At 51.0% G+C, this 23,115-nt stretch overlaps 1 protein-coding gene and 1 non-coding gene across 11 annotated transcripts in view; one reads left to right on the forward strand and one right to left on the reverse strand.

Annotated features, from left to right (window-relative positions):
- The first annotated feature begins 1,951 nt into the window (after positions 1-1,951).
- Positions 1,952-2,024, forward strand: LOC119474140. Its single transcript, XR_005203431.1, has one exon. It is a non-coding gene; the product is annotated as a small nucleolar RNA SNORD36 (small nucleolar RNA).
- A 365-nt stretch (positions 2,025-2,389) lies between these two features.
- Positions 2,390-23,115, reverse strand: part of TTC39A (tetratricopeptide repeat domain 39A) — a 59,272-nt gene continuing 38,546 nt past the window's right edge. For 5 of the 10 annotated variants that reach the window (XM_017548724.1, XM_037745803.1, XM_017548726.2 and 2 more), the window contains exons 7-18: positions 21,650-21,749; positions 20,838-20,903; positions 18,853-18,961; positions 18,260-18,327; positions 18,120-18,179; positions 17,347-17,508; positions 12,327-12,418; positions 10,665-10,785; positions 6,156-6,267; positions 5,647-5,761; positions 4,490-4,606; positions 2,390-3,928 (exon numbers count right to left, since the gene is read on the reverse strand). In XM_017548724.1, the coding sequence (XP_017404213.1) occupies positions 3,805-3,928; positions 4,490-4,606; positions 5,647-5,761; positions 6,156-6,267; positions 10,665-10,785; positions 12,327-12,418; positions 17,347-17,508; positions 18,120-18,179; positions 18,260-18,327; positions 18,853-18,961; positions 20,838-20,903; positions 21,650-21,749 (1,246 nt within the window). In that variant the 3' untranslated portion in view covers positions 2,390-3,804. Of the gene's footprint in view, positions 3,929-4,489; positions 4,607-5,646; positions 5,762-6,155; positions 6,268-10,664; positions 10,786-12,326; positions 12,419-13,839; positions 13,997-14,029; positions 14,243-14,344; positions 14,584-14,665; positions 14,970-17,346; positions 17,509-18,119; positions 18,180-18,259; positions 18,328-18,852; positions 18,962-20,837; positions 20,904-21,649; positions 21,750-23,115 lie in introns of those variants that run through there. The other 5 variants (XM_037745805.1, XM_017548727.2, XM_037745806.1 and 2 more) reach the window with 5 other exon arrangements.

The following is a 23,115-nucleotide window of genomic DNA, read 5'->3' on the forward strand; positions in this document are numbered from 1 at the left end:
AAGTTCTGGTTTGCTGCTTGGGTTTCAGAATCCAGACACCTCTCATTTATTACTGAATTAGTGTGATGATGCTAAAGACATTGAGAAGGCACTGTTAGGCTTTAAATTTGAAGCAAACATGGAAAAGACTGTTGACTCCCATCATCTTAGAAGAAATGAACTTGGGAATAACTCCAGAGGAAAGGGTCTGGATTTGATTCCCTTGAATGGTTCTAGTACTCAGTGCACTGGGGCTTTCTTAAAACCTCTTGGTGCCGTTCTTCACTTGGGAATCTCCCATCTGGACCTCAGCCAAATCGAGTTGGTGTTGACTTTTTAGGATCCTGGCTTTGATGTCAAGTTGTGGCTTTCTGCTGTGAATGATAACTGTCTTGGAAACACTCCCATTCTGGCTCAAGAGATAAGGAATAGGGCAACCTGCCAACCCATGGGAGAGCAGAGGGCCCAGCACACTGCTAGAAGCCACTCTGCCAGTCTGAGGGCCTGTGATCCGTGAGAGGCTGAGGTAGACTTTCTGTTGCCAAGGGCCTGTTCAGATCATGTTACACAGTTGCTACATCCCTAACAACTGAATTCAAATGTGGGGCACAGGATTTAGACGTTCTCTAAATGAGGATTACTTGCTCTCTGGGTGTTCTGGGTGCTGTAGAGCCCCTAAGGAACTCTATTGTTTCTGGTCGAATTGCTTAGGGATGCAAGGCTTTGGCAGAAAGGTAGGGAGGTTTATCTGTTGCCTCATTTTGCAGATGAAAACCCATAAACTGTAGAGGGCAGGAAAGAGCCTTAACCTAGTCCAAATTGCTAATTTTTAGAGGATCTGTGACTTTCCCAAGGGTACTCTGAAAATCAGTCGCAAAGCCAGGACTAGAATTCGGGTCTCCTTATTTCCAGGCTCAAACTCTCTACCCGATCAGCAGCCTCTCCACAGCAGATGTGCTGGGAACATCTGCACTATTAGAGAACCGGTGACCACAATTACTCAAATAAGACATTGAGAGCCTGTGACAGAATTTTCACTTTCTAAGGACTTTGCATAAGGATATGGTGATGTTAGAAACCCGATGTTTTCATTGTCTTTCACATACATTTTTCTTTGACAGATTATCTCGGAATTTGCAGGGGGATACAGGAGGCAAAACCCACTGATTTATCTTATCAAGCAGCAGAGGTAAAAGTGACATCGGATTAATTAATGAAGCCTAGCGAGAAATCAACAACAGCAAATGTTGACGAGGAAATCATCTTGACAAAATTTTAAAATGAAAGCACCAAAAATGAATGTTGAGATAAAGTTTTTTTTTTTGTAAACTGCAATTTTCCAAAGTATATGTGTGGTCCTGTGACCAGCCAGTGCTGCTTTGATACAGCAGCAGGCAGCATTCCAGCCTGGGGGAGCCATGCAGGCCCGCCCTCCTGCAGCCTGTCTACCTGCTTCCCTTTACCCCCTCACCCTGTCCTGCCCAGGGGCCTAGAAGCAGGTTGGTCTCCCAGCATCCAGGCTTTGGAGAAGAAATAGCTTGCAAAGGGATTGCTGTCTACGGAGGACATTCTTTTGTTTCGTCCTAACAAAATGATATTTTTTTCATAGCATTTCTACTCCAACAATACCCATTGCAAAAGATGATCTTGGATGAGGGTTGTTTGGTTTGTTTTGTTTTTCCTAATGAGAATATATTTTGCCTAAAATCCGTGACTTCATTTAATACCACCAATAGGAGGCTGGTCAACTGGATCTTAATATATTAACTGAGCCCCTTGGCAGATACTCATGTTTGTTAAATACAGCAATGCTGTAAGACTGGAAAATTTAACTGGTTCTTCTCTTGCAGAAATTTCATTCATGCATTTGGGGAGTAACATATTCACAGATGAATATTTTTACTGTGTGCATGATTTTCCCTACAGGGAAATGGTTAGGTTGAAATGTGCTGACATTAGAAAGTGAAGGCTGTTAGAATGATGTGAATCTCTTATTGAATTCAACCTTGAAGTGCAAATCCATGAGCTTTTTAACACTGAGCAGTTGCTACCAAGCTAGCTTTGAAATTTACTGCTTTTGGTCAAAATACACTCTTCAGCTAATGCTTCCTTCCAGCTGGTTGTCTTCTTGCCTGCCCCGTGTCATAAAATGGGTGTCCCTTACTGCATTATCAAGGGAAAGGCGAGACTAGGACGTCTAGTCCACAGGAATGCCTGCGCTGCTGGTTGCCTTCACACTGGTTAACTTGGAAGACAACGGCACTTCGGCTAAGCTAGTGGAAGCTATCGGCCAATTACAACAGAGACGATGAGATCTGCCATCACTGTGAAGGCAATGTCCTGGGTCCCAAGTCTGTGACTTGCATCGCCAAGCTCAAAAAAGCAAAGGCTAAAGAACTTGACACTAAACTGGGTTAAATGTACACTTGTTTTCTTTAAAATAATACAAATTTCCCTTCCAAAAAAAAAAAAAAAAAGTGAAGGGTAAAACCTGGTGTTGGTCATTGAAGCTGAGTTCTCAACAGTCCCAGAGATCACAAATTCAGATGCTTTCAGGGGTCAGAAAGGTAACAAGTGTTTAAAGTAGCTTCGAGTTAGCTCTGGCTGATTGTTGCCTTGTGGGAATGAGGCTTAGTGTTGCCAGATTTTTTTTTTTTTAATTACAGGCCAGGAAACAGATTCATTTGTGAAATCTCCCCATTTGTGAATGCTGGTAACTTATTCAAAGAGTTTAAAACATGTGTGGTCTAAATAAAACAAACATAGGCCATGTGGCTTCCGATCAAGACTTTCTGCCTGACCTAAGGATTCAAGCAACACATATTTTATTGAAATATATGTTGCATGATCCCTTAAGGGCATACATTTTATCACTTTAATATCTCTTTTCTCTTAACCGAAGAATCTAATACATACACAACAGGTCAAGAATATCAGTTCTAAGAAAAATGTTGTCAGTAAGTAAATGACTTTGGAGTGAAGTACAGAAGACTTTTAAGTTTCATAAATTAGTCCCAGTGGTTTCAGTTTGACATACAGCAAAGATACAGACTGGCTTCTGAGAACCTCCTCCTGCCCCCCAACTTCCTGCCTTTGGCACAGAAAAGGCCACACAGCTCTTCCATCAAGCCCTGGTATTTCCTACTGGTGGAGACTGATTTTTCTACAGAAGAGCTCAGATTTTATCTCACTAAAAAGACGTGCTGATTTTTAAATTGGAAATTTACAAAAGGAGTGAAATGAAGTGTGAGTAGGAAGGTAGTGGGTGTCGGTGTGCATCCTCATGCCCAGCCCCAGGAGCATTAAAACCTGAGGCTTAGCCTCTCCCAGGCATTTCTCAGGTCCTGTGAAGGCCCTTCAGTCACACAAGCTGAGAACTTGCTGAATTTGAAAAGCAATTTGCCCTTTGGCATCATATAAAGAGATTTACCTCCAGATCATAATAGGTGAAAACAAAGACTTGCAGGTGGTTGGTTGTTGTTGGTTTTTAAAGCTAACTGTGATCCCATCCATATATTTCTAAGGAAAATGTAAACTGTTCATACATTCTCTTAAACATCACAGTGAAAAGCAAGTACCCGTATGTGTGATAGGGCAAGCAGAGGGCTCTACCTGCTCTGTCCTTGGCAAAAGCCCTTGGCCACACTGGTGAAAATGCCAGCTTGGCTTCTGCACAGATACCCATGTCATGCCATCCAACTGGGGTGCCAGTGGACCCCAAAGGCAGGGCAGGGCAGGGCAGGGGGAGAGGATCTTTTGAAATGTTTCCAGGAGCTCTGTCCAGCTGTCTCTGTTTGTCTTCCAGCCCGGAACTGCTGCACAAAGCTACAAGGACACTGATGAGACCATGGATCTGCGGCTGTTCTCTAGGGAAGACTTGGCTTGGAGTGTGGCTGCCTGGATTCGAAAATGTGTCCTTGACTCCATGGAGTAATTCTTGTAGTTTTGCCTGGAATTGAGCAGAGAATCAGACACATGAGGCTGCTTGCTCCCAGAGAAGCTTTTTCTCCTGTTTGAGCTGTGTGAGCCCCACCAGCCAAGGAAGAATTGTAGAGAAATTCCTGTCTGTGTCCAGAGAAAGTTGAGCCCTGCCCAATGGGAGAATTAACCAGTAGGATTTGTGACCCCTTACCCCTGGTATCATGCCCACTGGAACCACTCTTGGTCCTCCTGGCTTCATAAGCCTGAAGGGGTGGTTTTAGGGAATAGACCCTTACCCTGGGAGGCAGGAGGTGTGAGTCCTCACACAGCCGTGCAGCTGGCTTCTGGTGTGACCCTGGGAACTTACTTCCTGCCTCTGGGAGTCTTAACTGTCCATTCATACATTGAGAAAGATGCCTTCCTATGACAGTGAGAGCTGGATTCTGAGGGACATAGTCCACCCTCTAGACTGCCAGGCTGACCTTGCTAGCAACTCGACTCACGGCTGCCTGGGCAACTCTGCCCCCAGCCAGCTTCTGAGCTAAGTTCAGAGGGAGCAAAGGACAGATCGAGGTTACCCAAGCCTTACTTTGCAGATTCCAAGAGTTTGATGGCCTCTTCATTTCTGCCTTGCTCCATAAACAGCAGGGCCAGCTCCAGCAGGGCATTTGGGATCAAGTAGTGGTCATATTTAATCTTCTTTTCACTGCAGAACAGAAGACATGGCTCAGTTCCTCCTCCTGAGCCTTTCCCAAACTGCATGTGAGGATTTCCTAACCTCAAGTCCAATGTTGGGAGGTTCCCACTACCAAGCCCTAGAAAGGCTGGGATCCACAGCAAAGGCTTCCCATCCTGTACACTGGGCTCCAGCTCCCTGACAACCTAGGGCTCCTGTCATGTGCTTAGTCCACTGCCACCTAAGTCCCAACCTCCCATTCTCCAGGATGAATGGTTTATTAAACTGGAAATTCTCCTGTCTCTGACCTGCCCCCTCTGACCTGACCTCCATGCTGCTCCGGAGGTATCCTTTTAAACCCAAAGTCTTCCTTGCCTGGTCCCCTTTCTGGCTCTCTTCTTTGGGATACAATTTAGCCTTGTGAACAAAACATCCAGGCCCTTCTCAGTCTATCCCTCCTTATTTCATTTTCAATCCTTTCTACGATTTCACCCAGGCAGGTAAAGACCTCATTGCCATCAGCCCAGCCTCAGGCATCTTTCCTATGTCCATGCACTGGTGCGTGCTGTACCTACTCCACTTTGAACCTGTCCTCCCTTGCTTTCTCTGCCTGATGAACTTCCCACTTTAAACGTCAGCCTTGGAAAGCCTTTCCTGGTATCTCCCATTATGTTTAGGTTCCTCCTCGGGGCACCTGCTGTCCTCTGTGCTTTCCTCTAGTGTGGCCCTGATGAGCCTTTGTTGGGTTGCCTACAGCTTGCCATTTGTCACATTGCCCTCCCTGAGGGCAAGGACAGAGTCGCTGAATTACAAACTCCAGGGGACAGTGTTCACTCGAAACAACGTGGGTGGGCTCCTGTAGTCAGGCAATTTGGTGGCACTGGGAGGCTAGGTCTCAATTATCTGTACAGGTCCTGGCACAAGTCCTGGCACAGAGTGGACACTAGTCTAGTACCTGTGTAGTAAGTGGGGATTGGCTAGGGTCAGTCACTGCAGTGGGCATGGGGATGGAGACCCCTTTGAAAATTCTACCCAGGAGACTCAGCAGGAGCAGCTGAAGAGGCACTTAACTGGCAGAGATGCTCCTAAAATTCTCCTCGGCCTCCTGGACACGGCCTAGGTATTTCAGACACAGGCCTTTCAACAATTTCACCAAGCACTCGTCATCCACTGAGTACTCGTTCTCTGAAAATAGGGATGTGAGGGAAAAAGACAGGCTTGTTTACTTCTGCAGCAGTTACTTACAGAGCCCCCTACTCTGTGCTAGGCCCAGGGAACACAGGTAAATCAGACATGGTCCCTGTTCTGGGGGGAGGGGTCATATCTGAGAAGGAAAGACAGATACTGACAATGACAATACAGAGAGGTCAGGACTGAAGGAAGCCCCATGGCTATGGGAGCCTAGAGGTTTTGACCCTACCAAGGGGACAAGGGACAGCTGCTTGGAGGAGCTCAGTCTACAGAGATAAAGGAGAGTTCCCAGGGAAGGGAAAGGAGGAAGGAGATTTTTGGCAGAGGGAACCTTCAGCTGTAAAGACCTGACCTAGCCTGGGAGCCTCAAGGGCCTTTGGGAAGTTACCTGGACCTTTCTCCAGCATCTCTTCAGCCTTGGTGATAATCTCAAGTATCCCATCCGTGAGTTTCGGCTGCTTCCCAATCACAGCGTAGCCGTTCCAGATGTACATCATTTCCTGAAGGCAGGAGGGCAAGTCAGTCTTAGGTTTCTTCCCTAATGGGGCCTCAGTTTTCCCATCTACAAAATGGACAGTTCAGATCAGAGGTCTACTAAAGGCCTTCTAACTCTAATCTTCCATGACAGGTCTCAGTCAGCCTGTGAAGCTGTGGGCCAGGTGGGCTTATGGGGGCCTTATTGTTGATTTATTACTGAGATCTCACCTTACCCCAGTGAGGGTGTAAGATGGACCAATGTCCACACTGTGCTGCTCATAACTGCTGGAGTTTTCCAGCTACTTTTCTGCTCATGCCCTCCCTGAGTGCTATTATGTCCTCTCTCCCAAACTCTCTGGGGCCAAACTCTTTCTGTCCTTTGAGGACTAGGCCATACTCCACACATGCACTTCAGGATAACAGAATTTGAGGATGTGTCACCTTCTTTTACTCTTATTCTCCCAATGCAATGGGCTAAATAATGACGCTCACATTCCATTTCCTTTAGAACTAAGTTACCATCATAAGACTCTTAAAATACATCTGATTCCTTTTTCTTTCTTAGATTCTTTTTTTTTTTAATTAAAAAAAATGTAGGGGGCCAGGCGCAGTGGCTCACACCTGTAATCCCAGCACTTTGGGAGGCTAAGGTGAGCAGATCACCTGAAGTCAGGAGTTCGAGACCAGCCTGGCCAACACGATGAAACCCCATCTCTACTAAAAATACAAAAATTATTTGGGAGGCCAAGACAGGTGGATCACTTGAGGTCAGGAGTTCGAGACCAGCCTGACCAAAATGGAGAAACCCCATCTCTACTAAAAATACAAAATTAGCCAGCATGGTGGCACATGCGTGTAATCCCAGCTACTCAGGAGGCTGAGGGAGGAGGATCGCTTGAACCTGGCAGGTGGAGTTTGTGATGAGCCCAGATTGCGCCATTGCACTCCAGCCAGGGCAATAAGAGCAAAACTCCATCTCAAAATAAATAAATAAAATAAAAATACAAAAATTAGCTAGGAGTGGTGGCACACACCTGTAATGCCAGTTACTCAGGAGGCTGAGACAGGAGAATCGCTTGAATCCAGCAGGCAAAGGTTGCCGTGAGCCCAGATGGCGCCACTGCACTCCGGCCTGGGTGACAAAAAGAGACTCCATCCCCCCAAAAAAAACTCACAAAATCTTGGGGCCAGGCATGGTGGCTCAAGCCTGTAACCCCAGCACTTTGTGAGGCTGAGGCAGGTGAATCATGATCACTTGAGCTTAGGAGTTTGAGACAAGTCTGGGCAACATGGTGAAACCCTGTCTCTACCGAAAAAAAAAAAAAAAATTAGCCAGGCATTGTGGTGCAAGTCTGGGGTCCCAGTTCTTTGGGAGGCTGAGGTGGGAGGATCGCTGGAGCCCAAGAAATCTAGGATGCAGTGAGCTATGATCACCCCACTGCTTTCCACTCTGGGTGACAAGAGTGAGACTTGCCTCGAAGAAAAAAAAAATCCTTTTCTTTTCACCTCGTCCTTGTCAGGCTACTGGTTCCTTTTTGTTTGTTTGCTTTTGCCTCGACTGCCAGGAAGCTCAGAATACTAAATTAGGCTGAATGCAGTGGCTCATGCCTGCAATCCCAGCAGTTTGGGAGGCTGAATTGAGAGGATCTCTTAAGCCCAGGAGTTCAACACCAGCTTGGGCAACACAGTGAGACACCATCTCTACAAAAAAAAAAAAAAAAAATAGTAGCTGAGCATGGTGGTGCACCCTGTAATCAGGAGGCTGAAATGAGAAGATCCTTTGAGCCCAGGAGTTTGAGGCTGCAGTGAGCTATGATAGCACCACTGCACTCCAGCCTGGATGACAGAGTGAGACCTCACCTCTAAAATAAAGATTTAAAAATAAATAAAACAAGAAGAAAACTAAATTAAACTTTCATTCATAGTAGCTGTATTTAGCATTTCTTAAACTATTAAACCAGGTAATGGATGTGAAAACACTTTGTAGTCAGAAAGTTCTAGAAAAACATTATTGTTGTGGTTCTTGTTCTAGGAAGGGAATTTCAGTTTAGACCAATATTTATCAAATTGTTCTGTGGTCCCAAGATGGCAAATGTTTCATTTCATTTTATTTCATTTTAGAGACAGGGTCTCACTTTGTCACCCAGGCTGGAGCACAGTGGCACTGTCACAGCTCACTGCAGCCTTGACCTCCTGGGCTCAAGCAATCCTCCTACCTCAGCCTCTCAAGGAGCTGAGATTACAGATGCACGACACCATGCCCCACTCATTTTTGAATTTTTTGTAAAGATGGAGTTTTGCCATGTTGGCCAGGCTGGTCTTGAACTCCTGGTCTCAAGTGATCCACCTACCTTAGCCTCCCAAAGTTCTGGGATTACAGGCATGAGCCACCATACCCGGCCAGCAAATGTTTCATTTTAAAAAAGGATTCTCCCCTGCTCCCAAAATAAATACAAATTAAAACTAAAAATGATTATGTGGTCAAATACATTAGAGAATAACCGTATCTTTAAGCTTCCCTTTAGATTAATATATAAAGACTCCAAGAAAGTCTACAGTATATAAACTGTGTTTAGGCCAGTCTTTCCCAAATGTATTTAATCGCAGAAATCATTTAATGCATAAACAGTATTTTGCAGATTACAGTTTGGGAAATTCTCTCCTAAGTTTTTGGTACAGTTGCTTTTCTTGCCCTTCCTACAATATCCTCCTGCTCTATTTGATAGTAATAGCTTTACTGTATATTTTAAACTACAAAAATTTTTTTTTTGGGGGGTGGGGACAGAGTCTCACTCTGTTGCCCTGGCTGGAGTACAGTGGCACGATCTTGGCTCACTGCAATCTTCGCCGCCCGGGTTGAAGGGATTCTCAGCCTCCCAAGCAGCTGGGATCACAGGCACCTGCCACAACAGGCTAATTTTTGTAGTTTTAGTAGAGACGGGGTTTCACCATCTTGGCCAGGCTGGTCTTGAACTCCTGACCTCATGATCCACCTGCCTCGGCCTCCCAAAGTGCTGGGATTACAGGTGTGAGTCACTACACCCAGCCAACTACAAAATATTTTTAAACTTTAGAAATGCTCAGGTTGTAAGTGCTAAAACAAACTATAAAGATTAACCTTTTCAATTTATACAGTGTTTAACACATTTTCTTCGTTGATGCTCATAACTGCTCTGTGAAATGGGAAAGGAGGCCGGCGTGGTGGCTCATGCCTGTGATCCCAGCACTTTGGGAGGCCAATGTGGGTGGATCTCCTGAGGTCGGGAGTTTGAGACCAGCCTGACCAACATGAAGAAACCCTATCTCTACCAAAAAAAAAAAAAAAATACAAAAAATTAGCTGGTTGTGGTGGCTGGTGCCTGTAATCCCAGCTACTACTCAGGAGGCTGAGGCAGGAGAATTGCTTAACCCAGGAGGCAGAGGTTGCTGTAAGCCAGGATCATGCCACTGCACTCAAGCCTGGGTGACAGAGTGCGACTCAGTTTCAAAAACAAAAAAAGAAAGAAATGGGAAAGGAATCTATTGTTATAATCATTTTACATAAGGAGAAGAGGGAACAGACCTAAAGCTACTCAGTTAATGAACAGTACAGCCAGGACCAGAAAAAGGTCTCTCAAGCAGGCTTCCTTCTACCTTTCCAGCTCCCTTACTACTTGAATAACAAGGACTCTTACCAAGCTGGAACTTTATCTGACACCTGCTCAAATCATGCATAGAATTAGCATCACAACCATGGCTCAGAACATGGGCTGTGGGCCCAGACCGCTGAGTTCAAATTCTGACTCCAGCTCACCAGCTTTGTGACCTGGGCAAGTTATTTGATCTTCCTACTGATTTATCAGGCCTTGTTACCCCCATCTATAAAATGGAGATACCAGCAGCGCCTACTCAGAGGGGTGATGTGAGGCTCAAATGAGGCAATAGGCAATGGGTGTGGGCAGCCTTGAATAGAGCAAGTGCTTGGTAACAATGTAGGCTATTATGTGAGTTTACAGTTGCATATAAAGTGAAAAAGTTGGTCGAGTGAGGGGGGATGGTGAAAACAATTATAATCATTGTGACAAGACTGGAGCAGACAGGCTGGGAACACATGCAGCCGGGGGATGCTCTGCCTGGGGCGCAGGGACATGGGGCTGTCTGTCTAGGAGGGCGGCCCTCTCTGCCTCTCGATATCTGCAGCCTGCCTGCCTGCCTGTCTCTCCACCCCCAGCCCCAGTGGACCATCACTTTCTAAGGGGCAGGGGCTGGGCCAGACTCATCTGAGCACCTCCTGCTAGGTCCCAGGTGAATTGTGAAACCCTCCCCAGGCCCCTGAGGCATGAATGTCTTTCTCCTCACCACTTCCCCCTGGCTGTGGCTCTCAACGAATCCCCACAATCCTATACCCGGAGGTCAGCGCCAGTCCAGACCTCCTACCCACCAGAGCAGGCACTGGCAGCGGGATGGGGTTGGAGGAGAGGTAGCGCCGGGACTTCCGGATGGCAAACTTCTCTGTGGGTAGAGATTTCCCAGCAATCTTGAGCTTCAGACCTGGCACAGCTCTGCGAAAGAGATGGGGAGGGTGGGAGAGGATGAGAAAGAGCGGAAAGGGCAGAGGGTCTCCAGCCTACCCAGCCACGCTTGGCCCCTCTCTGGGCCTCAGTTTCCCCATCTGTATGATGACAGTGTTGGACTCCAAAGAGCCTTCTAGGTCTGAAACAGCCTGCAGCTATGGTCTTATTTTAGAGACCCTGCTCCAAGACCTGGCCACTTCCTATGGCTGGACAAGGGGCTCCTCCCCGCCAGCTGGCAGAGGTGAGAGTGTGCCAAACATCCCGGTACGGGCCCTGCCTCCTAGTTATCTCCTCCACTCCCAGGACCCATTTCCGGGGACGACCCAAGAGAAGTCTAATCCCAATATCACAGGAGAGACCAACACCCAGAGAAAGGGTGGGACCTACACAAGACTAAACAGCTCAAACCCTTAATTAACTCTTGCCTCTCAAGTTCTGGCCTTCTCAGCTGTTTCCAAGGGCAGAGAAAAATGTGGTATGCAGCCAGGCACACCTCCACATCTGGGGCCTCACCCACCCAGCTCCATCCCACCCTCCTCCTGTTTCTGCCACAGTCACTGGGTGTGGCTGTAACCTCAGGCTGGAGCCATTTAGGCTCAGGAAACAGCTGGATGTGGGTGTGAGGTTCCCACATCCACAAACTCTTGCTTATTCACTGTAGAAACTCTCGGAGCCTCAATTTCCTCACCTCTAAAATGGAGGTAATGACATCTGCCCTCCTGGGCTCTCTGGAAGTCATCTGAGAGGGGGACATGGAGTCTGCTGTAGCAGCAGACACTCTGGAAGTGATAAATGCCCTATTACTGTGACACCAGTAGCATAGGAGGCTCATATTATACCCATTTCCAGGTCTGCAAATTGGGCTCAACCTCACCACGACTGGTGGAAGGTGCTAAGCTCCATCCTTCACCTGCCAAGGCTGAGCTCTGCCCTAAAGATGCTTCACAGGAAGCAAATACGGTGATACAGGTAAGAATGAAAACAGCCAGCACTTAGTGGGCAGCTTCTAGGCTCCCAGTTCTCTGCCAGGCTCTTTACATTTATTATCTAGTTGATTTGCAAAACAGTGCTTCGAGGTGGAGGTTGTTATTCCCATTTTGCAGATGCTGAAGTTGTCCAAGGTGACACAGCTAAGAATGAGCAGAGGCTGGGTTTACTCCTGTTTGTTTGATTCCGACTCTCAGCTCTTGGCTGTGCTTCTCTGAGTGTCTCAGGTTAACTCAGCAGAGTGAAGGACCTTCCCTCCCTGGACCTTGGTGGCCACATCTGTCCTAATGCCCAGATGAAAGAGGTTCAGAGGGAGATGATGTTGACGAAACCACTTTTGTGAAAGAAGGCTCTGAAGAAATTCGGATGGCTCCAACCAGCAGCAGCAGCAGCCAGGGGTGGTGATGGGAGGACATGCAGGTGGGGCGGTCCTGGGGTGGGGACAGGGAGCTGCCCCCTCCCCAATGCCCACAGTTCAGGGTGGCCTGGTGGTCTGCCCATAGCAGAGGCCTACACGGTGGGCGCACGATGGTGGGACCCACCTAAATAATTCCACTTCGTTGTCCCCAAAGGGCTTGTAGTCCTCCTTCCCAAACATGCTGAGGTAGGCGGCCTTCATGTAGATGTAGGTGGCCTATTAAGAGACAGAGCAACAGCCAGGTGTGAGCAGCCCTCCCTCCAGCCCCAGCCTGGCTGGAATCTGCAGGTGGACCTCAAGTGGCCCAGCACAGGGGCTCAAGCTTTCTCGAAGCCCCAGGGGAGAAATGGAGGTGAGAAGCTGAAGCATCTTGAAGACCTGAATCCAGGACAACCCACGTCAAAGCATCCACGCTCTTCTGCACTTGAAGCAGTGACAAGAGGAACCCATGCAGCTAGTAATGGGCAGGACAGGCAGACACACAAGAACAGGGGCGCACTTGAGGCTTCCGGGAAGCAACAGCTTCAGAGTGGGCCCCTGAAGGACCATGGGGAAATTCCCTGAGGCCCCGGAAAGGGCCTTCCAGCCACGGGGAAGAGCCTGAGCAAAGCCAGGAGGCAGCAGGATATGTGTGGATTGTCAACAGGAGGATGAAGCACGGGCTGTGAAAAGAGGCCTGAGCCAGAACCGTGAGCAGGGTCTGGGGCCGGCTCAGCTCGGGCCACCCTGGTAGAACTGCCTCGCTGGTGTGCCAGGCACTTTACATCCAGCACCTCGCTTAATACCAAAGCCAATGCCAGAAAGGAGTCTGTACCCCACCTCTGCTTCCTGGGACCCCAGAGTTACCGGGACAGAACTGGGAGTCGACCCCAGGACCTTGCCCACTAGATGCACAGCCAGCCCTGACAGGGAAACCGTAGTCCTGCGGGAGATCCCTTACCCGGCCCCGAGTCCTCCCTGCAGGCCACGCTCCTTCCCCAGAAGTCCCGAGACAGGAGCCTGGCTCTGTGCTGCCATCCAGCGGCCAAGCTCCGAACCACAGCTCCTGCCTCCTGGCTAAGAAAGAAAGGGCGGAGGAGGAAAGGGCGCGGGACATCCGGGTGTCCAGCCTAGGCAGGCGGAAATCGGCCTCCACCTGGCAGCCCCACCCATGCCGGGACCTCGGTCTGCCCTTCACTCCGTGAGGAAAAGCTGGTCTTTGTGGGTCAAGGCGCAGGAGTCTCCCTCCCTGAAACCTGTTCCCGGTCCCATCTTTTTTTTTTTTTTTTGAGACGGTCTTGCTCTGTCGCCCAGGCTGGAGTGCAGTGGCACAATCTCGGCTCACTGCAACTTCCGCCTCCCGGGTTCAAGCGATTCTTGTGCCTCAGCCTCCTGAGTAGCTGGGACTACAGGCGTGCACCACCACACCAGGCTAATTTTTGTGTTTTTTAGTAGAGAAGGGGTTTCACCATGTTGGCCAGGCTGGTCTCGAACTCCTGAACCTCAAGCTATCCACCCTCCTCAGACTCTCACGGTGCTGGGATTACAGGCATGAGCCACAGCACCCAGCCCCGGTCCCATCTTTTACCTCCAGGGTCGCCCCTCCTCTCCCTCTCCCCTGCCCCTGATGTGGAGGCACTAAGTCCCAGTGACTTTACCTCCAGTCTCACTCTTGGATCCCGCTGGCCTTGCCCTACGGCTCTTATCGCACTGCCACCATCTCTACACCGACTCCCTGTTCCAGGCTACGCGGATGTCTTTCTGCTGTCCTGGTGCACACTGTCTCCTGTCCCCCACCTCCCACTCCTGTCCCCCATAGGCCGTTTCGCACACCGACCCCACTCTAACCTTTTTAAGTCAGATCATGTCAGTCCCTTCTGGAATCTGTTTATATCCCGTCACACTCAGGAGACATCTACTGTTTCCCCAGCACCTGCAGCACTCCAGCCACGCCACGGCCTCAGGGCTGTCCCAGGACACAGCAAACACACTCCTGCCCTGCACAGCTCCCTCTGCCTGGACGGCCTGCCTTGTGACTGCCAAGCCCTGCTCCTGAGCTCCATCCTGCTGTCCTCTGAGACAGGCCTCCCCAACCTCCCCTTATAAAGGAGCCCGCCCCCTCACTCCCTGCACCCGGCCCCACTTGCTCTTTACTGGACTTACTGGAACTGGACAGCATGTTATACTGCACATCTGTGTGGTTCTTGTCTCTTCCCGCTAGGACGTAAGCCTTGAGAGGGAGTCTTTTCCTGCTCACTTTTGTATTTCCTGGCCTAGGACAGGGCCTGGCAAGTGGGGGTGGGCTAAAAGCCCAAAGCAGCTGCTAGTGGGCTTTCTAAAGTACCCATTTAAGCCACAAGCCTCCCAGGGCTCTGCCACTGCTAGTTAAAGCCCAAACAGCCACTCACGTCCTCCAGGACATGCCCTAAACTCTTTTTCTGGGTCATCTTCTGCCATTTCCTCCCCTACACTCCTTAAACTCACCCCAGGTCTCTGCCTGTGCTGTTCCTCGGCCTGGGACGCCATTGTCCCTTCTCCACCAGGCTCATTCCTGCAAGAGCCTTCCCCTCCACAGACAGCTCACCCTCACCACAGCAGCAGGGTTAGGATGGAGGCTATGACTTGGAGTTGCAGACGCCCCAGCTCTCCAGGGATGTACAGGGGCCACGCTGGGGGAAAAGAGCAGCTGTCTTCCCGATCCAGGCCCCCCTGCCCTCCTGCCGTGCAAACTTCACCCCGGGGCACAGAGCCCCTCCTTAGCTGGCTTCTGAGCCTTTGGTCCTGCCGCCCTCTCGGCTTGGGGTGTCCTCTTACTTCCTTCACTCTGCCTCCCTAAGTCCTTCCTCTCCTCGACCCACCGCAGAGGTCTCTCCTCAGAAGCCTTCCTGTCGTCTTGGGTTGCCCAGGGCTGCCTTTAGCTCCTTGGGGTTTCCCCACCCCAGCCCTGAGCACGCCACTGTCACCACCTTGTTTCCGGCCATCTCAGCCTCCAGGCTGTCAGCACTGGGGGAAACGCAAAGGCCTCACAGGGCTGACCTCAGAGGATCCCAGCAGAGAGGGACGCTGCACAGAGATTGTGGTGCCTATGGCAATGGCCAGAGGCCCAGGCCCCAGGACTGGAAGTTGGTGGACTCTGGTGGCCAAGTTCTGGAGATTAGGAATGGGTGGGGCCCCAGAACTCAGAGTGTTACAACCCAAACTTTTCACAGGAAGTCCTTGTGAGCAGAGTGTTGCAGAGAGAGCGGGACTGGCCACCCCAAAGTCACACAGCAGGCAGGGGACTGAGCCAGACTTCCTGACAGCTGAGTGGCCCGGCCCGCCTTCTGTTCCTCACAGCAGCTGTGTGTCCCCTCCAGGTCTCCCCTTCCCCATGAGGTTAGACTCAGCTGCCCAACCTGACTCTACAGGAAGACTTTGAGAGTCACCTTCAGTCAAAAAAGGTTTCCCAAGGCCCAGAATCCCAGCACTTTAGGAGGCAGAGGTGCGAAGATTGCTTGGGCCCAGGAGTTCAAGACCAGCCTGACCAACATAGCAAGACCCTGTATCTAAAAAAAGAAAAAAGGTTCCCTGAGGCTTTGGTCTTGTTGGGAGTGGGAGGTGATGAGGAGGGGATGCAGAGGCCATGGAGCCGGGCCTGAGGAAGCACCGACAGCAGGTGGGCTGAGGGCAGGCCCGCCTCCTCAGGAGGACTCCAGGAGCAAAGGAGAAGCAGAGGCCTCTGAGTCACACAGGACTGTCCTCAAATCCAGTGTCTGTCACCAACAGCCATGTCGGCGGGAAAGTCACAGTCCTCTCTTAGCCTCAGTGGCCCTCATGTGCCCAATGCAGATAACTGCTCCTCACTGGGTGTGGTGTGCAGGACAGGACAGGTGCCAGACACATGGTGAGAGCTCAGTAGAAACCTGCTCCCTCCCTCAGCCCCACCTACCCCAAACCCAGAGAATTCTCCTTCAGGTCGTCCCCAGTCAGGGCTACTGAAAAGAGACCTCCATGTAGAGGAGGGGGAGGGACCAGATGCAGATGACAGGTTTCCTAACAGGTGCCAGTGTGGGTCCGTTCTAATGGCTGCCTAGAGCTCTGCAGGGAAGGCATCTAAGGTCACAGCCAGACTCATGGCAGAGGATTGATTAGCAATGTCTGTTATGTGGAATGAAGCCATGAAGACACATGTGTTGTGTATTTACAAATAATGGATTAGACACTTGCTGAGCTAGATGGTTCTAAGACTCTTGGTTCCAATTTTGCACTATTATTACTATGATGGCACAAGCTAAAAGTTATTTCAATACTTACGTTGGTAAATTTCATCTTCGGTGGGCAGGCATCTGTTTGGTTTTGTTTTGCCTACATGGTACCTCATTAATCCCCTCCCCCCACTATTTCTGGGTACATTTCCTTCTGTGAAACCACCCCTCTCCTACTCTCAGCCTATGAGGAATCTTCCCACCCCTCTGTTCCAGGCATTGCCATGTAATTTAAGTCAGACCAATGAGGCTCAATTGTGGGACTCTGGTTGAAATCAAGGACAGGACGTGAGTAGAAGCAGCCCAGGGCCACCTTGCCTGTCACATGGAGAGAACCTTCCTGAAAAAAGATGTCATAGAAGAGAGCACAGCCACAGATGGAAAGACCAAGCCAGATGACATAATGTGAATTTCTGGATCCAGCCCTACCTGAAGTCGGAGGTGCCAAGAATTTTCAGTAATAGGAGCCTTTTGTGTTTTAGACCTGCATAGTCCAATATGGTGGCCACAAGCCCCACATGGCTATTTAAAATTTAATTAATTAAAATTAAATAAAACTTAAAACATTCAGTTTCCCAACTGCACTAGGCACATTTCACGTGCTCAGTGTGTACATGTGGCTGGTGACTACCATATATGGGCAGTGCAGAAGTAGAACATTTCTACCACAGAGACAGTTCTGTCAGACAGAGGGAGCCACGTTTCAGTCCTGTGTGACTAGAAATCTCAACTGACACATTGTGGTTCAGAAGTTTCTCTTGTGGTCTTTAGTTCCTTCCAACCCTGAGTCCTATTAGAATTTATGGTTATATTTAGATTCCAGCTGAGACATCTGTGTTTAGTCAGGGATTTGGCTCGTGGTCCAGAGGCACCCGGTCAGCCTTGGTCACCCAATGCCCCTAACACGTGGCATCAGCCCACCTTGGACCAGCAGTTCTCCTTGCTGAGCAGGTCGGCGTAGAAGTAGGACATCTTCCACTGGCCCTTGTAGGTGAAGCACCACATCAGCTCCCAGTAGCACATGTGGTGGAACTGCTTCCAGTGCTGCTGGGCCTCACAGCACTCCTCGAAACGCCGGACGGCCTGCGGGTACCTGCTGGTCAGCCTGATGGGTGCCCACCCAGTGCCATCCTGCCTTACCCTCTGCATCCTCCGAACCTCCCAACACCACAGCCACCACAGCCAACTGGGCCTCCTCCAGGACATGGTGGTCCAGCCCTGTGCTAGGCACAGGCAGGGGCTGGGGAGCCAGGAGATCTGGCCTCTAGTCCTGGTTCTGCCTCCTGAGTCTTATATGACCTTGGGCCCAAATACAGCCCCTGCCTGGAACTCTGGTTTTTAGTAACAAAATAGAAGAGCAGGTCAGAGCTGTAATGGAGGGGAGATAGCAGACTCCAGCCTAATCACCATGCCCTGAACAGGCGGACTTTCCTACCCCAGCCTCCCTCCAGCGCCTCCCTCCACGGGAATGCTGCAGTCCACTATCTCCCTCACTACAAACACCTCCTTCTCCCTCGTGTTCCTAGGCTGCTCTGTCAGAAGGGCCTCTCCCGCCCCTGTTCTCCGGCTGGTTCTCTCTTGGGGATCCCCTTCCAGTCTGTCCTGTCCCTGACTATGTCATGTGTGCCTGACTTACTGCTGGCCTGGAAGACCCCGAGCAATGCCTAGCCCCGGCCTGGACCCCCATCACTCACTGCGTCAATGTTGCCTTTAATGACTTCAATCCGCCCTGAAAAGAACAGGAAGATGGCACCCTGCAATGACATACATGTGGGTCTGTGTGCGTCTGTGGGTGTTTGTGCGCTGGGGGTACCAGGCAGTGCATGGGGCTCACCTTAGGGTACCGGTTCAGGTAGGGCTTCAAAAGCTTCTCAGCCTCCTCGATGTTGACATTCCCGGTACCTGGAGGTGGTGGTGGTAGGGGAGACACAGAACGTGTTACCACCCCCTGGCTCTGTCATCCTGCCAGCAACCCAGCAGGGGCTTCCCAGGGTCTCCCCGTTTCCCTCTGTGAAATAGGGATAATTTCCCTGTCCCTAGGGTGACGTGAGGTTTAAGTAAGGCAGTGCAGATATTGCCCCCAGCACTTGACAGAGCTCGATAACCAGGAGCCCGCGCCCACCGAGGCTGCGACCACACCATAAGACACTGTACACTGAGTCTTCACACCCTCCACAAGGAGGGCACAACCACCCCCATTTCACAGATGAGAAAACTGAGGCTGGAACCCCGTCACACTGTGAGGCAGTGGGCATCAGCAGGCCAGTCCCCGGGACGGTTGATGTGGCTCTGTGTTTCTGGTTTCAGCACCCCTATCTCCAGCACCAGGGGTGTGGGCAGGGTCTGCAGCCCCTGACTCTCCTGCCCCTTTGCCCTTGGAGACGACCAAACCCCAGGGCCCCAGGGCCCCCTGTGCAGGAGGCCTACCGAGCACGAAGGTGAGGAAGGTGTGGTAGCACAGCAGGAGCATGACACACAGCACGGCGCGGAAGCTGTGGCCCGACGCACCCTCCTCCAGCTGCAGCAGCCCGTAGTCCTAGGGGAACGGGAGGGCGAGTGAGGCTCCCAGAGAGGGCAGGGGGCTGGGAGGTGGTTGGCCAGCTGTGAGGACAATGCTGCCAGCACAGGGGCGGGAGAGCACCGGAGCCCTGGAGGCTGGGTCAGCTGTGTGCCCCTGAGCAAGGGGTTGCCCCTCAGTGCCCCCGTGCATTCCTGGGGCAAGGGGCCATGGCTGCCAAGGCCAGGACAAAGGCTTGATGGGCCTCAGGTGTCCCCTGCCTTCTCCACAGCCTCTTCCCCACCCTCCCTGTAGTCATGGGTGCCCTGCAATGGGTCCTGAGGGCCTGAGCAGCACAGGTCTTGTTGGGAGCAGGAGACAGGAAGGCAGATGATCCCAGCCATGGGCTCAGGTGGGGCGGTGGGAAAGCTTCCTGTGGGAGAAGCCTCCAGAGCCTGGCTGGGGAGGGGCTGGGGGCAGACCCCGCCTTGTTTCCTTGCCTGCAGTCTCTGCCCCTCTGTCTGTCCTCCAGAGCATTTTTGCTCTTTCTAAAACACAAATCTGACCTGCCTCACTCCTGCGTCAAACCTTCTGTGGCTCCCCTGCCTTCGAGATAAAGCTGAAGCCCAGGCTAGCACAGTAGGTCCCCCAACCCGCCTGGCCAGGCCACACTGCCTCACCTCTGGGCCCTCCCTTCATCATCCTGAAATCCTACTCGTGACCCAAAGGCTTTCTTAAGGAGAAAAACTGAAAGTGACCTTCACAGCCTCTAGCCAATCTTTTCCAAGGCTCGGGCAGCAGATGGCAGCTAAGATTTTAGGGCTCCATGGGCAGGCGCCAGGAAACACTGAGTCACAGTGAAGGTTTTCCCTTCTCAGTTCTCTTTCTATCCTTTGGTGGTGCCCAGGAGAAAGCCCAGTCCTTTGCTCGTGGGGTACAGACTCTCTCACCCTGAGCCCCCTTTTTCAGAAAGAGGCAGTCCTGGAGGAGCCCTAGCCCGCCACACAGTAGCAGGGCTTGCAAAAGATGGCTGGGCCCTCATGGAATTTATTTTTATGATTACGTTCTTATCATGCCAAAGAATATGGAGGTTTCTATAGAGATGTTTCCTTTAAATCAATTTCAGTAAAAGTTATGAGTCACTTGAGAAAATACATAAATTATAATAGAGAGGTCTGTGGAGCACATATCAGGAAAGGCCGGTGCACATCTGAGAAACACTTATCTGGTCCCTAAAAAATGCCCTTGTTTTACTAAAAAGAGGCTCAGAGGAAGGAGGGACTTGCTCAGAGTCACAGAGAAAAGGGGATGAGGCTGGACCGGCCCAGAGCACCTAACTTCCAGGTGAGTGTTCCTTCTACCACACCAGGCCTCCTCTACCAGCAAGCCCTCCCTGATCTGCTGCCTTCAACCCGGGTCTGGTACTCAGGTTCTTGCCCTCAGTAAAGCCTCTGGGTGCTTGAGTTCTCTGGTTCCTCCTCAAGGTTTGATGCCCAGTAGGGCTTCCCTCGGACATCTGCTTGATCAAGTGGTAGCACCAGAAAATGGTCCCTGGAGGAAGGACTTGCTCAAAGTTTTGAAGTGAGGCAGTATTTGAGGGGAGAGGAACCAGCCCCTGACAACTGTCAGGCTCAGAGAATGTGTGACCCTGGGTCACTGCATGGAGCTGCCCTTCACACCCATCCCCACCCAGAGCCTCTGCACCCTGGGAGGGTGAGGTAGGGATCACCAGCCCCATTCGCCCAAAGAGAAGACCGAGGCCCAGGGAGTTCTGGGCTTTGTCCAGGGCCACACAATAAGAGGGGATGAGCCAGGACGGGCACCTAAACCCTGAAGTCTGTCAGCCCCACCCTGTCCAGCCCAGCCCCAATTCTGGGGCTGAGCAGGTCAGGGGTGCTAGAAGGCAGGTGGTTACCTTGTTTCCTGAAAACCCCACAAACTCCAGCAGCCTCAGGATCCTAGTAGGAAGCATGGACAGTGTCTGCAAGAAAGGAGGCAGTCAAGCATGTGAAAGTACCCCAGAGGAGGCAGGGGACACCGCCACTGTCCCAAGGCTTACTCTTTAACAGGCTTTACCTGGAGGAGAGAGGGCCACCCCCCTACCTTTGAAAAGGCCCCTGGCCACCTAGGGCCCTGAGGCTAAATCTTCCCTGGGAAGCTCCTCCTCCCTTGATCTGGTGCAGTTTTCCCAGTCTTCCTGCTCCCTCTGGCTAGAAGCCCCTCCCCAGCTGGGAAACTCCTAGGAATCCCTCAGGAGCCAGCATAGATGCTTGCCCCGTCCTGTGGGAAACCTTCCCCAACTTCCAGAAGGAAGACTTAGTTCTCTGGCCCCACTAAGTCATCAGCTGGTTTCAGGACTGTCTCCTTCCCTGCCACTGGTAAATGTTTAACCAGCAGCTCTCCAGGGCAGAGAAAGCCCTGATTTATTGTGTGTGCCAAGGTCAGGTGCTGTGAAGGCTCCACTAGGGTGGATTTCAAGCTACTGGCCTGACTTTGGAAGAAATGGACCGATGGACTCTCTGGAGCTGGCTCCAGTGCCCACACCACCCCCACCCCAGCTGTGAGTCCCTGAAGGCTGGCCACACGTCTGATCACCTCTGGATCCTGGTGCCTGGCACACGGCCAGGCGCAGGGACAGTAGGCATTGACCACATCTGAGTCAGGGACAGAAGGGGAGACAGCTTGAGCCAGGCGCTGTGGAAATGGGGGAGGGGCACTCCCACTCACCAGGTTGAAGGCCCCCACACCCAGCTTCACTCCTCCTTCAAAGTGCCGGTGGTTCTCGCCCTTGCAGTATTGTGAGGATTGGACAAGGCTGTCCAGCTCCCTGCAGAGAGATGCCAAGTCCTGTTTCAACCACTGCTGGGGGTGGGGGTAGGGGCTGGGCCTGAGGTAAACTCCCTAGTGGTGGATTCATACAGTTCTGGTGATCCTGAGAGCTGATATTTGAGGAATTTCGAACCCCATCTCCCCCACCATGATAACACTCCTCACCCCTGATTTCAGCCATATTGGCCCTGGCACACTCTGCATGGCCAGCTTCTGGGCATTTGTTCATACTCCACGTCCTGTCTAGGACAGGCTTTCTCAGCCTCTGCACTGCTGACATGTTGGTGTGGATGATTCTTTGCTGGGAGGGGCCGCAGGGGAGCTGTCCTGTGCATCGTAGGATGTTTAGCAGCATCCCTGGCCTCTGACCACCAGATGCCAGTAGCATCCTCTCCCCAGCTGGACAATCAGAGTGTCTCCAGATACTACCAAATGTCTCATGGGAGGAAGTCACTCCTATCTGAAAACCACTGGGCTAACCCAAACACCTCCTCCTTTAGGAAGTCTTCCTGGAGTCTCCTGGTTGAAACTCAACTCTCTTTCTCCTGGTTACCAACTGCACAGAGCCCCAGCAGAGCCACTTGGGGCAGGACAGAGGCTTTAATTATGTGTCTGCCTCCTTCCTGGGACTGATAGCATTTTGAGGGCTTTCAATTAGCAAGCTTGAGGCTTCTCTGGTGCCAGGCACTGGAAAACAGCAGGGATCAAAGCCACCAAGCCATCGCCACCACAGCATTTCCACTTTAAGTGACAGACCCCCCACAATGAGTCACTATGAGGGTGATAAGAGGCTCCAGGGAGAATCCTTGGGCCTGACCTCATCTGGGAATAGGGAAGCCTTCCCTGAGGACGTGACATTTGAACTGAAATCTGGTGCAGAAAGTGTTTCTGACAGAGGGAATAGCATGTCCAAAGGCCCTGAGGTAGGAACCACCTTGCCATATTTGAAGAACTAGGGGAAGGCCCAGGGGTCTAAAGCAGAGTGAGGTGGGAGATGTGGCAAGAAGGGCAGGGGTGAGCTCCCAGGAAGGACTCGGCAATGACCCGGGACATCTTTCTACGAGCAAGAGGAGCCTTGGGAGTTGGCAAGGGGTGACCTGACAAGGTGTGTGTTTTGGCAGCATCATTCTGGCAGCTGGTAGGGAGACTGAAGGGGCCAGAGCCCTTGTCTGGTTTTTCTTGAAAAATTCTAGCATAGGGCCCCAAGGTAACAGGATGTCCACATGCTATATGGTACATTATACCTTAGGAATATCTTGTAACAAGCTCACGATATCCCTGCAGGGAAGCAGCCACATTCAATGGGGAAGATAAAGATGATAAATAGTCTCAAATCAACTTTCCTTTTTTTTTTTTTTTTTTTT

The sequence above is a fragment of the Cebus imitator genome, unplaced genomic scaffold (genome assembly GCF_001604975.1).
Source record: "Cebus imitator isolate Cc_AM_T3 unplaced genomic scaffold, Cebus_imitator-1.0 Scaffold214, whole genome shotgun sequence".
Classification (NCBI taxonomy): domain Eukaryota; kingdom Metazoa; phylum Chordata; class Mammalia; order Primates; family Cebidae; genus Cebus; species Cebus imitator.